Here is a 12317-nt window from a genome sequence, read left to right on the forward strand (position 1 = left end):
AAGTGTATTGTTAATCTGAATACTGACTGTATGCTGTACCCTACGTAATCAGAATAGTTTCTATTGTAGCGCAATCTTGGCAAAGGTGCAGGCAAACAAAATATGCCCGTGCAGAGAAAACCCATAAACAGAGTGTTGAAATAATTCCAAAGAAAAGCCAGCTCTTCGTCGAGAAAAAAATCAACAGGGGGTACACTTATCAATAACAGAAAGTAATAACATAGAAAGGAACATGATTGTGGCCACGGGATCCGTGACTAAAGGCAGTATGTATACAGAAGTTTGAATTCATATACCTGCACTAAACTAATTACGTGCGTAGTTCTGTTTGCTTTAGGCCAAAAAAAGAGGGTTTTTTACCTGTTTTTTTTTGCTTCAAATGTCGGCTGATGACTGCAAATGGTGCCCGACTAAACTTAGTGCAAATATTATGGGAGACCAGAGAGGCCACAAAAAGCTTATTCTCGATCATAACCCCATCTAAAAACACGTTAAAATTGTGCAGCAGCAGGATTCCAGTCAAACCAGTGAGTTTGGCGGTTTTGAGACATCATCTTTCATTGAAAAAAAAAACCTTTTCATTTTGCCGACGCGCATGGCTACGGCGACGCGCACGCATACCAGAAACCGGAGACTTTTTGTTTTGGCCTTACCGACTAGATTTTGTTCAAAACACATCATGTACAATGTACATGTACTTGCAAAAGTGCTTGGATAGAGAGATTCAGCAGGCATTATGTCAGACAAAATTCATTGTAAGAGATCCTCTTTGGTTATTTAGATTTTTGTACCGCTCAACGAGTTGGAATCCTCTTGCATGCAGCAAACAATTTGAATAATAAAAGTAAGGCTGTGGACGGTCATGGTGGGCGGTAACTGTGGGCGGAGCGTGGCAAGCAAAGCTTTTCATTGGCTGAAACGTAAATGCCCGTCTTGCGTACGTTCAAAACGAATGAACACTATTGGAACGGGACATTTCGGACATTTAGGATGGTACAAAATCATTTCAAAATGGGATATCCTCATTTTCGTTGTAAAACGGCTATTTTGTACGTTAATTATCAATCGTCGGATTAATTTAATTGGGCTGACTTTGTTTCAATACCGATTTATTCGGGGCGCGAATAGAATACACTTTGGATGTCGCTCAACCCGTGTATGCAAATGGAACGGGACATTTCGGACACTTAAGATGGTACAAAATCATTTTAAATTGGGATATCCGTATTTTCGTTGAAAATGGCTATTTTTTACGTTAATTATCAATCGTCGGATTAATTTAATTGGGCTGACTCTGTTTCAATACCGATTTATTCGGGGCGCGGATAGAATACACTTTGAGAGTCCCTGAACACGTGTATGTAATTAGAACGGGACATTTCGGACACTTAGGATGGTACAAAATCATTTTAAATTGGGATATCCGTATTTTCGTTGTAAAACGGCTATTTTGTACGTTAATTATCAATCGTCGGATTAATTTAATTGGGCTGACTCTGTTTCGAAACCGATTTATTCGGGGCGCGAATAGAATACACTTTGGATGTCCATCAACCCGTGTATGTAATTGGAACGGGACATTTCGTGCATTTAGGATGGTACAAAATCATTTTAAATTTGGATATCTGCATTTTCTATGCAAAAAACCGGTCTTTTGTATCGTAATTATCAATCGTTGGATTAATTTAATTGGGCTGACTCTGTTTCAATACTGATTTATTCGTGGCGCAAATAGAATACACTTTGAGAGTCCTTCAACCCCTGTATGCAATTGGAACGGGACATTTCGGACATTTAGGATGGTACAAAATCATTTCAAAATGGGATATCCGCATTTTCGTTGTAAACGGCTGTTTTGTACGTTAATTATCAATCGTCGGATTAATTTAATTGGGCTGACTCTGTTTCAATACCGATTTATTCGGGGCGCAAATAGAATACACTTTGGATGTCCCTCAACCCGTGTATGCAAATGGAACGGGACATTTCGGACATTTAGGATGGTACAAAATCATTTCAAAATGGGATATCCGTATTTTCTTTTCAAAAACCGGTCTTTTGTATCGTAATTATCAATTGTATGATTAATTTAATTGGGCTGACTCTGTTTCAATACTGATTTATTCGGGGCGCGAATAGAATACACTTTAGATGTCCTTCAACCCGTGTATGTTATTGAAACGGGAAATTGCTGGCATTGAGGAGGGTACAGAATCATTTTACATTTAATAATACCTGCATACGTACGTGTCATAAAAGTATCGTAGAGGGCGCTAAACAACCCTGTTGTTTGGGAAAAGAAAATTGCGGCCGGGCCGTTTGACTTTGAGCATTAATTTTGATTACGATTTACTTGAGAGTCGAATAAACAACAGTTTCAGTTATTTAAGGTAATTCACTGTGATAAGAAGTTGAACTTTCTTTATAATTCGTTTTCTCCTAAGGTTTATTAGCAATGGCTGTTTAGGGCCACCGTAGTGGTAATTTTCACGGCGGCGCGCCGCCGTAAAAATAGTGCCTAACCGAAAATCCGGCCAGCCGAAAATCCGGCCTGATTTTCGTGCCAAGATCAGCCTGGTTTTTGATGATGACTCAGTCTCACTCTCAGACAAGAGACAAACTTTAGTCAGGATAATTTGTTCATTGTTGGTAAGTGAAACGTGGACACGGTATGGGTGAATCTGTGTTTTTATGTCTGACGTTAGGAGTGAGTTAATAATAGATTGTTATGTTGCTCAGAAATACATGTGAAGATGGTACCGGGTACAATTAGCATACGGAACAGATTCCACGGAACATACACGATACCTATGGTAAAACTTAGTCCGAGTAACTTGGACCCAACTTATCGCCTTTTTTAACATTTGGACATGGTCTGGCGATAGTAAGCTGTTGTGCTCACGTTCAATGGCGTCTGACAATGGCGTCTGACCTCGACCTCATGCAAATGTCGTGACGGCGCGCTTGCGCATAATGCAACGGCAGATTCCCCTGCGCCGCGCCGACGACTGTTTCCTGATGTAGAGTGCTGTGTAAGTTCGCGGTACGCCTAGGAGTCGCGCTGGCTAGCCAGGCGCATGGCTGGCGCTCTACATCAGGAAACAGTCGTCGGCGCGGCGCAGGGGAATCTGCCGTGCATGCAGTGCATTATGCGCAAGCGCGCCGTCACGACATTTGCATGAGGTCGAGGTCAGACGCCATTATCATGCAGTTTTGAACGTGAGCACAACAACGACAACCTAGGCAGAGGGGGTCTTCAGAATTGAACGGAAAATTTCACTTTTTTCCGGATCGTAAGTAAACTTAAGTACAACCATCTTAATTATCTATGTCTACTTGTACCTCAGGTGACATATCTAGTACTTTGGAGGCCGTTTTGAAGGTGAAATCTGATGTTTTTTGTTGGAAAATGTTGGTTTTTGGGACTGTGTTGTCTAGGTCTCGGTATTAGCTTGGACCTTACTATTGCCAGACCATGTCCAAATGTTAAAAAAGGGGATAAGTTGGGTCCAAGTTACTCGGACTAGGTAAAACTACACGATCATCATGATCATGACGATGATTTATCAGGTGAAGGCGTATCGTACTGTCTGTAGCCTACATCATGCACTCGACCATTTGCCAACTCGACTCGGCCCAATTGCAGAATACCCTGCCACTCGATCTATTTTTTTAAAATGTTTTTGGACGTGCGTGCGGCAGCGCCGTACGTACATGTACGTACATGTACATTACTTGTAGACAACAGCCTAGTACGTGCATGCACACGTACGTCCGCGCGGCGGTGTGCATGCACGTACTGGGCTGTTGTCTACAAGTAATGTACATGTACATATGTACGTACGGCCCCGCCGCACGCACGTCCAAAAACACGAGGTCATACGTCACAGACTGTTTATGCATATTCATGAGTTACAGCACGGCCGTCATTTTGAAATCGCATAGGGGAGCATTTTCGGGACGATATTTGTGGAAGATGATGACTGAAAGTCGTCTTTTGGCCAGATGGATGAAAATATTGAGACCAAAGAACGTTTTTTTCGAAAAGGTATGAGTTGCTCTACGACTAAGAACCTTAAATGTGGAAATTTTTGTCCTGGATGAAAAGATAATCTCGATCAAAAGATGTAGCAAAATCGCTACATCAGCGGCCAAATTTTTTTTTGTCTTTTTGGAAGCATTCAGCGTCTGGCCGTACTACAGAGCTTGCGATAGTACTGTACGGCCAGACGCAGTCGGGCTACTATGCGTCATGCTCCATTCCATTGCACTCCCACTTCGTGACCGCGTAGCCGCCAACAGGGTAGTTGGTTTGGACTTAGAATTTTTTCAGCAACTCCCATTCCTTTTGTGTTGCTTCGTTCTCAAGCATATTCAAGGGGACTCCCACTCCGTAGCCTCGTAGCCGCCAACGCAACCACATCGCAATTCAAACACAAATCGGAATTTAACGTGTTCATGGTCGCGATAGGAGCTCTCAGAATTTAACGGGAAATTTAACTTTTCATCCAGATCATAAGTAAATTTCAGTACAACCATCTTAATTATCGATCTCTACTTGTACCTCAGGTGGCGTATTTAGTAATTTGGAGGCCGTTTTGACGGTGAAATCTGATGTTTTTGTTGGGCAATGTTGGGTTTTTGCATCAAGGACAAAATTGTGTTGCTTTGCATATACGGATTAGCTTGGACCCTACTATCGCCAGACCATGTCCGAATGTTAAAAAGGCGATAAGTTGGGTCCAAGTTACTCGGACTAGGCCGCCCTAGCCTTCACGGACGTTGTTTGTCTTGCGTCACTGGAATGTTGGTCAAATGCCAAGCATGGTGCTGCTTGGAGTTGTTTTTAAGTAATCGTGTTAATGAGTTTAAAATGCCAGGTTACGGGGCTGAGAATTTGCCAGGATGGGCGTGATAAAAAGTTGCACTGAAGAATCAGACTTCTAAACCATGTTGGCCTACGGGCCCTTTTAAAAAAAAAAAATTATGATATGGCTGTTCACAAGAATATTCTCGCATGCTGAATGAATATGTGTGCAAGGAGGTCTATGGTTGGTATTTAAATGGCTTGTAGCTGTATTGTGAAGAGTTCGGTAGTCTTCTTAAAGGTAAGGACACTGCTATGTTACGAGCATTCTTTTTTCCTGAGGCGACCTTAGGAAAAGCAGAACACTCATTTGTTTTCAGCTTTCTATGCTTTCCATTCAATTGTTGTATTCTGTTTCTTATAGGTTTGGTGAGACAACAGTCACAGCAGAATTGTTCTGCCATATTGGCCTCGTAGATGAAGAGTACACCACTGCTAAAACAACGAGTAACAGAGATCCACATCAAATCAAGTTACCGCTGAAAAGCATGACAAGAACTCGGCAATGAATGTGTCGTTTGTGACAATACAGACACAACACTGGAAATTTACCCCGACACTAGATTGATATTCTCTGATACCCGCGGCATCCATTTCAAGTTTGAATTGTCACAACAGACGTTTTACCACTTCCCGAACCCTTGCCCCGTCGCCATGGTGGGAATGTTCCGGAGTCACGTCTGGGATCCGGTTCTCCTGGTCTCCCAGATTATTGCCATGCAGTGTACTTTCTACGTCTTCTATGGATTCTGGCTGGTATTCGTTGACTTAATCCTGGATAATCCCAAAATTCTTGATCAAGTCTTCAAGTATGAGGTTAGTACATGTAGATTGCGATTAATTTATGAGGGATACCAGGGGCACGTGTGGTCTAGCGGTAGAGCATAGGATTCATGATCTTGAGATTGTGGGTTCGAGCCCCGCCATGGCCATGCATGTTGTGCCCTTTAGTAAGGCGCTTTTCCTCAATTACTCCTCTCAACCCAAGTGTTGAATAGGTACCGGCATGCTTGCTGTGGAAGAGGTGTGGCGATCCCCCACAGCAGCATTGCATGGACTTGAGTCTGGCCCAATCACTTTGAAAGAGAGATGGGCACTCCATTCCTGTGAACACAGGTTCATCCTCTTTACCTTTCACTGGGATACCGATTTCGATTCTGTACAGGGGACGCAGTCCTAATGCTGTTCGGAATATGGAGACCTACCTTTAAAAATTGCAAACATCATAAAATTGCTGTCAGGTTTGCACATGTAAGAGAAGTACATGTGCATGTAGCACACACAAAACATAATCTTGGTCATGTGGTCAACTTCGAGAGTTCCCGGTAGAACGGGGCAGGATGATTTTGCATTAAAACAAAGGATCTTCACCAAAATATTTACGAAAGTTGTCATTCAAAATGGGTATTTCAATGATTCCGCAGGAGACAGGCACATTGACACATTTCATACACGCTCCATGAGTGAATAATGAATTTTTCATTGTGAAATATTAATCTTTTTCCATAAAGCTGTTCAGAATCGGAAGTGTTTTGGTTTCAAATTATTGTCAACTTGTTTGGTTTTAATGAATTTTAAACCCCTAAATGATTTCTTTATCCTCCACACAGTGCTTAGAGTTTGGCAGCTCCAAAGGTAGAACCATTGTGGCAGTGTACGTCTTGAATTCATTAACATGGTGAGTTGAACTTTGACCAAGACGTCATATGCAATGTACCAGATGGAAACAAAGGATTTTGTACCATGCATCTGGTGTACGGCCGCATCTCTCTTAATACTTCTTGGTCGTACACAACTTGACAATAACACACGTTTATGAAAAGTGGATTCAACCGCTTCCATAGCCACTTGTATTATTACCAGCCCTAGCCAAGCAATTTGGACGTACATGTAGCCTAAAGGTCAGTTCATACTCCGCACAACAAGCGAACGCGAACGTGAATTTGTCATGTCATGGCATTTCCCTGCTGTGAATTCGCAAAAGTTTTAACATATTTCAACTCTGGTGAATTTTACAGCAAATATTTCCTGAAGTTGAAATCCCTTTGCCTTTGCTTTCGTGTGAAGTATGAACCGGCCTTTAGTTACATGTGCATTATTAAAGACCTTTTAACCCCGGTTTACACTGGTGTTCAAAAGTCGCGCCGTACCAAATTAAAGTCAAGATTTGAATTAAGTACATGAAAAGTTTGATGCCTGAAACAATTAGGAGCGACTAGACGCGCCAGATGGTGAAAGATTGCTGTGGGTACAGCAGAAAGTCCCCGCAACTCGGTCCTAATTTTCCTAACAATAAAAAACTTCCCCATAACGAGGTGTTGGCCTGCCTACATGTAGATACTTTCTCTATTGGAGGTGGTGATCGAGACATTCAGCCTGTGCTTGAGCTCCAAATGTAAACATTATTACTTAACAATTGGAACACAATGATTCTGATCTAATTTTTATTTTTGTTTGCAGTGCCTTGGGATTGTGGGTTGCCGTCGGGAGAGCCAAGCAGTGTACAGACTTTGCCTTCACAGTGCACCTGTTTCACCTGATAGTGTGCTGGATCTACAACAGACAGTTCCCCCACACAGTGTCCTGGTGGCTGGTCAATATCGTCTGCATCGCCATGATGACGGTACTGGGCGAGTTCCTGTGCATGAGGAGCGAGATGAAGGCGATCCCGCTGAGCACAGTGGCAAGGTCGGACTTATGACCTCGTGAGGACGTGTCTGTTAACCTCCTGACATTTGTCATTTTTTGTGTGCCCAAGATTTTTTACAGACCCAACTATCTAGACCCAACATATATACATGTAAATTCCTGGATGGTCAACATTGTCAGCAAACTCCAGTCGTTTGCGTGCTTCCCATTGACCTTTGACATTTGCTGGGCTACGTTAATAACTAGACTGGGGACCTAAACCTGAAATCACATACAGTAAACTCTCGTTAGCTCAAAACTCTGTTTATCTCAAAGTAATACCCCATTCCCATCAAGAGAATAGGATTTTATGTACATAAATACCCCCGTACCTTGAAATACCCCATCGGTCTGAACTGGCCTGAACTTTTGTTTGGCCAATCCATAGAAAACACCGCCAAAGTAGTCATAAAGAAGCATATAAAACAACATCACAAAAATGTTTAGCTCCAAAATGTTTAGCTCAGGTTAGAACAATATGAAATCTGAGGAAAATGATCTGAGGAAAAATACACCATAAGAATTTTAATAAAGAAGGAAAGTGTGCCAAATAACGTGCCAATGATTGAATAGTCAGTAACGGAAGAAGCCATTCATGTACAATTTTTTTATCCATTTGCTTGAGGTTCAACTTAAAGCTATAGTCCATCATTTGCAGCTATCCAAAAAAGTAACTGGCGTAATTATTGTTGAAAAACGTGCTTGGTTGAAAGATAGTAATGGGACTAAACTCCCTGTGAAATTATTCTTTCTGGCAAGCTGTAGTTTTGAAGAAATCAACGAAAGAAGGCCTTTCCAAAAGGAAATTTCCATTAGTAGTTCTTTTTTTTTATTCGGCGCTGGCACTACATCGCGTAGCTGCATTCAGCTCAGTGAGAGCGCGTCTCGAACGCTGAATTCAGGCCCAATTCAAAACTTGATTCAGCACCTTTTGATATGAAATCGAGATCCTAGAATGCTGTTTTTCTCGGAATATACAGTTTATCTGTCTAGAACCACCAAAGCCCCAAATTCTTAGTATGCTATCAATTAGTGTAATTCTAAGTATGCTATCAATTAGTGTTGTGCAAACTCAACCCAAAACCAACCCTACCTGAAACCGACTTCAGGTCGGATCAGATTGGTTTATCCATCATTTCAGTCAGGTCGGGTTGGTTTCAGTTTTGCGTTTGCGAATTTTGCGTCGGGTTGGTTAAGGCCAAAAAAAAAAAGTCTCCGGTTTCTGGTATGCGCGCGCGTCGCTGTAGCCATGCGCGTCAGCAAAATGAAAAAGTTTTTTTTTTCAATGAAGATGATGTCTCAAAACCGCCAAACTCACTGGTTTGACTGGAATCCTGCTGCTGCACAATTTTAACGTGTTTTTAGATGGAGTTATGGTCGAGAATAAGCTTTATGTGGCCTCTCTGGACTCCCAATCCCATATAGGCCTATTTGTACTAAGTTTAGTCGGGCACCATTTGCAGTCATCCGCCGACATTTGAAGCAAAAAAGTCGGGGGAGGGGGGAGGGGAAAGCCGCGTCGCCGCACCACTTCTTGGGCAAGCTCCATACCAGAAACCGGAGACTTTTTTTTTTGGCCTAAGCCATTTCGGAAAGAAACAAAATTCACATGGTGCACTATTTAGTGCAAAGTCACTGTGCCCGGTACCACCAAAATGGTTTCCGGTCTGTCATGCACGGTCTATAACATGTAGGCCCACCAGTAGTTCGCGTTATGAGTGCCATACAGTATGATTCATTTGCCGAGAGATGACGATTTTCACGCCACACTGTTAAGGCACAAAAAGTGGACACAGTTGCCAGATATTCAGGGTTTTTTTGGGTCGGTTTGGTTTCGGGTCAGTTCGGGTCGGTTTACCTTGAATTTTTGACGAGTCCGGTCAGTTTTAGGGAGTTCAGATAGGTTTGGCTCAAATTTGATTTATACCAGGTACATGTATCTACATGTATAATGTTTCAGGTCATTTTTGGCATGGTCAACCTGACCCGATGCACAAAACTACTATCAATTAGCGTACATACATGTACATGTATTGTACATGTATTTCTATCCTTTGGGTCACTTCGCAAAAATTGTACACATTTTAAAAAGTATTTTTGCAAAATCTCGATGTAAAAAAATCACTTTAAATTCCATGTGGGCCGGAAGAATTACTCTGAAAGTCTACATCTTCGCACGAGAACAGAGGGCTTGTAATGTTGAACTGCAAATTTTGTTTTTGTTTTTAGAGACATTACAGGATAACTTTAACTATTAATTACAAAATTACTGCCAAAGCATTAAGAAACAAGAGCTGACAACAAGAAGATTTGTTAACTTATTATCTGAGAGGACACGTGTATGTAAAATAATGTAATTTATTGGTTTTTTTATGTCTCGATCTAGCTGGAAATGTATAAACGTGTAAGGATATTTAATTTGTGCTTGGTAAAACCCTTAGATATTTGTTAATGGTGTCAAAAATTGTGTTAATCAGTTCTTAATTACATTGTTTCCTGTTATTAGTGTAATGAGTGTGTTAGAATGGTTGTTGACAAACAGCTTAACAACTGACCAGATTTAAGGAAAGTTTCCCAATTTATAAAAAAATATTTGGCTAGCCCTTTTTTCCAATTTTCATATGAATTTTTTAACATTTGAAAAGTTTCAACTTTCAACCCTGTTCCTTAAGTTCCTATTTCAAAAAATTTACTTATTGTAATTACAGTGTTGGAAAATCATTTTTTAAAACGACATGTAAAGGTTTTTATTTCGCACAAATATGCATGCAAGAGATTATTATTTTAATGTAAAATAAAAGTACGTGTGAACCTCTTTATATAAACAAAACAAAAACATAGTACAAGCTGGAATTAATACATGTAATGTCATATTTTAATAAATAAATGCATGTGTAAATGTTTCAAACATGCTCAGTGAACTGTCTCGTCCGTGTCTGAAAATGTAAAACTATAAATTTCAACCTCTTCACAGCTGCCTTAAAAACACCATTAAATTATAAAGGAAACTTGCAAAAATTAATGTTAGTATCTACATGTACATAATAAAATATGTACATCACTGAAGAGCCAAAGTGGCACCATGTTATATTCTGAATTCTTTGAATACCTTGAAAGGAGAAGTTGCCAAGAGATATATCTGAAAAGTGGAATTTGTCTTAAAGCTATAGTCCATCATTTGCAGCCATCCAAAAAGTAACTGACGTAATTATTGTTGAAAAACATACTTGGTTGAAAGATAGTAAGGGGACTAAACTCCCTGTGAAATTATTCTTTCTGGCCAGCTGTCATTTTGAAGAAATCAACAAAAGAAGGCCTTTCCAACAGTGCGTCCTAAGACCCATCGTTGGAAATTTCCGTTAGTAGTTCATTTTTTTATTCGGTGAAGTGCGCGCAAGCATTGAAACGACGTACACGCGCGCGCGCGGTTGCTATAATTCGTCACATCAGTGCGCGACATCGCATAGCTGCAATGGGCTCAGTGAGAACATGTCTTTGATGCTGAATTCAGGCCCAATTCAACACATGATTCAGCAACTTTTGATTTGAAATCGAGATCCTAAAATGCTGTTTTTCTCGAAATATACAGCTGAAGCTGAGCTGAAACTTCATCAGGTTAGTTGTTCAGCACCCTTCTTTAGATTTTGAGCACGTTTGTTGCTTCAAACGAACAAAATGTACAAACTAGATGTGGTTGTAACTGAACAACCACAGAGCTGTTCCCAACTTGTTTTGATTGTCTATTGGACAGTAGAAAATAATGTAATGATTTTAGATATGCTAATTAGGGTCTTAAATTAACACTTCCGGTAACACCGGAAGTAGAGGTCACATGACCCGGACATACCAATTTTTATCTATAACACTTTCCAGTCTGTATACCTGCCAGGTTTGAGATCAATCGGTCAAATGGTTCTATAGTTATAGGTCTGTAAAGATTGTCTCATTAAATATTCATGACATCATTACATGACAATAATTAAGTGCACAGTAATAATAATGCAATATAATTATCTGTCATCATAGCTTTGTATTAATGTGAAGTTTCAACCCAATCAGATTAATAATTCATGAAATATGATATAGGGGTCTAAAATTACCACTTCCGGTAAAACCAGAAGTGAAGGTCACGTGACCTTGACATATCAATTTTCATCTATAACTCTTCCCTGTCTGTATACCTACCAAATTTGAGATCAATCGGTCAAATAGTTCTACAGTTATAAGGCTGTAAAATTGAATCTATAAATAGATGTCACGTGACCCCTGATGACGTCACGATGACGAAAAGTTTCGGCATACATCTTCAGATGATGGTTAATGACTTTTGCTGAGTTTAAAGTTGATCTGATTTAAAATAATTCCCAAAGTGGCTTGTAGAATAAAAACGTGTACAAAACCTATGGGGAAAAGTGGAAAAAGAAAATGAAACTAGAAATGTATTTGTGGACAAACACTGAGCTGCTTCGACTGTTTTATTAATGACTGCCGTAAAGGAGTTTCATCCAGGTCGAATGAACATGTACATGCGTATTCTATACAAAAAGTGTCCATCCTATGAAAAAAAAAAGAAATTCATGACGTCATGATGACGGCACACATTTTTTGAAATCTATCTACGACCTTACAAACCTTTTGCAAAAAGAATTTCGAATTAACCACGTTCCATTGATGAGATATGAGTAAAAGGTCCAAAAACTGAATAATTCATATAAAATCGTCATCGTAACGTTACTGCGATTTTTGTCTATAACACTTCCTG

At 40.3% G+C, this 12317-nt stretch overlaps 1 protein-coding gene across 3 annotated transcripts; it reads left to right on the forward strand.

Annotated features, from left to right (window-relative positions):
• The first annotated feature begins 2498 nt into the window (after window positions 1-2498).
• On the forward strand, window positions 2499-8571 carry LOC119719558 (protein SYS1 homolog). Of its 3 annotated transcripts, none has more exons than XM_038189027.1 (4): window positions 2499-2649; window positions 5232-5683; window positions 6478-6545; window positions 7328-8571. In XM_038189027.1, exons 2-4 carry the CDS (start codon window positions 5522-5524, stop codon window positions 7566-7568), a joined length of 471 nt encoding a protein of 156 aa, XP_038044955.1. In that variant the 5' UTR covers window positions 2499-2649; window positions 5232-5521; the 3' UTR covers window positions 7569-8571. The 3 variants fall into 3 exon arrangements, with proteins under 3 accessions (XP_038044955.1, XP_038044957.1, XP_038044956.1); XM_038189029.1 differs by lacking the exon at window positions 2499-2649 and adding an exon at window positions 2688-2707; XM_038189028.1 differs by lacking the exon at window positions 2499-2649 and adding an exon at window positions 2698-2813.
• Window positions 8572-12317: the final 3746 nt, after the last annotated feature.

The sequence above is a fragment of the Patiria miniata genome, unplaced genomic scaffold (assembly GCF_015706575.1).
Source record: "Patiria miniata isolate m_02_andy unplaced genomic scaffold, ASM1570657v1 HiC_scaffold_8, whole genome shotgun sequence".
In the NCBI taxonomy this organism is placed as follows: Eukaryota; Metazoa; Echinodermata; class Asteroidea; order Valvatida; family Asterinidae; genus Patiria; species Patiria miniata.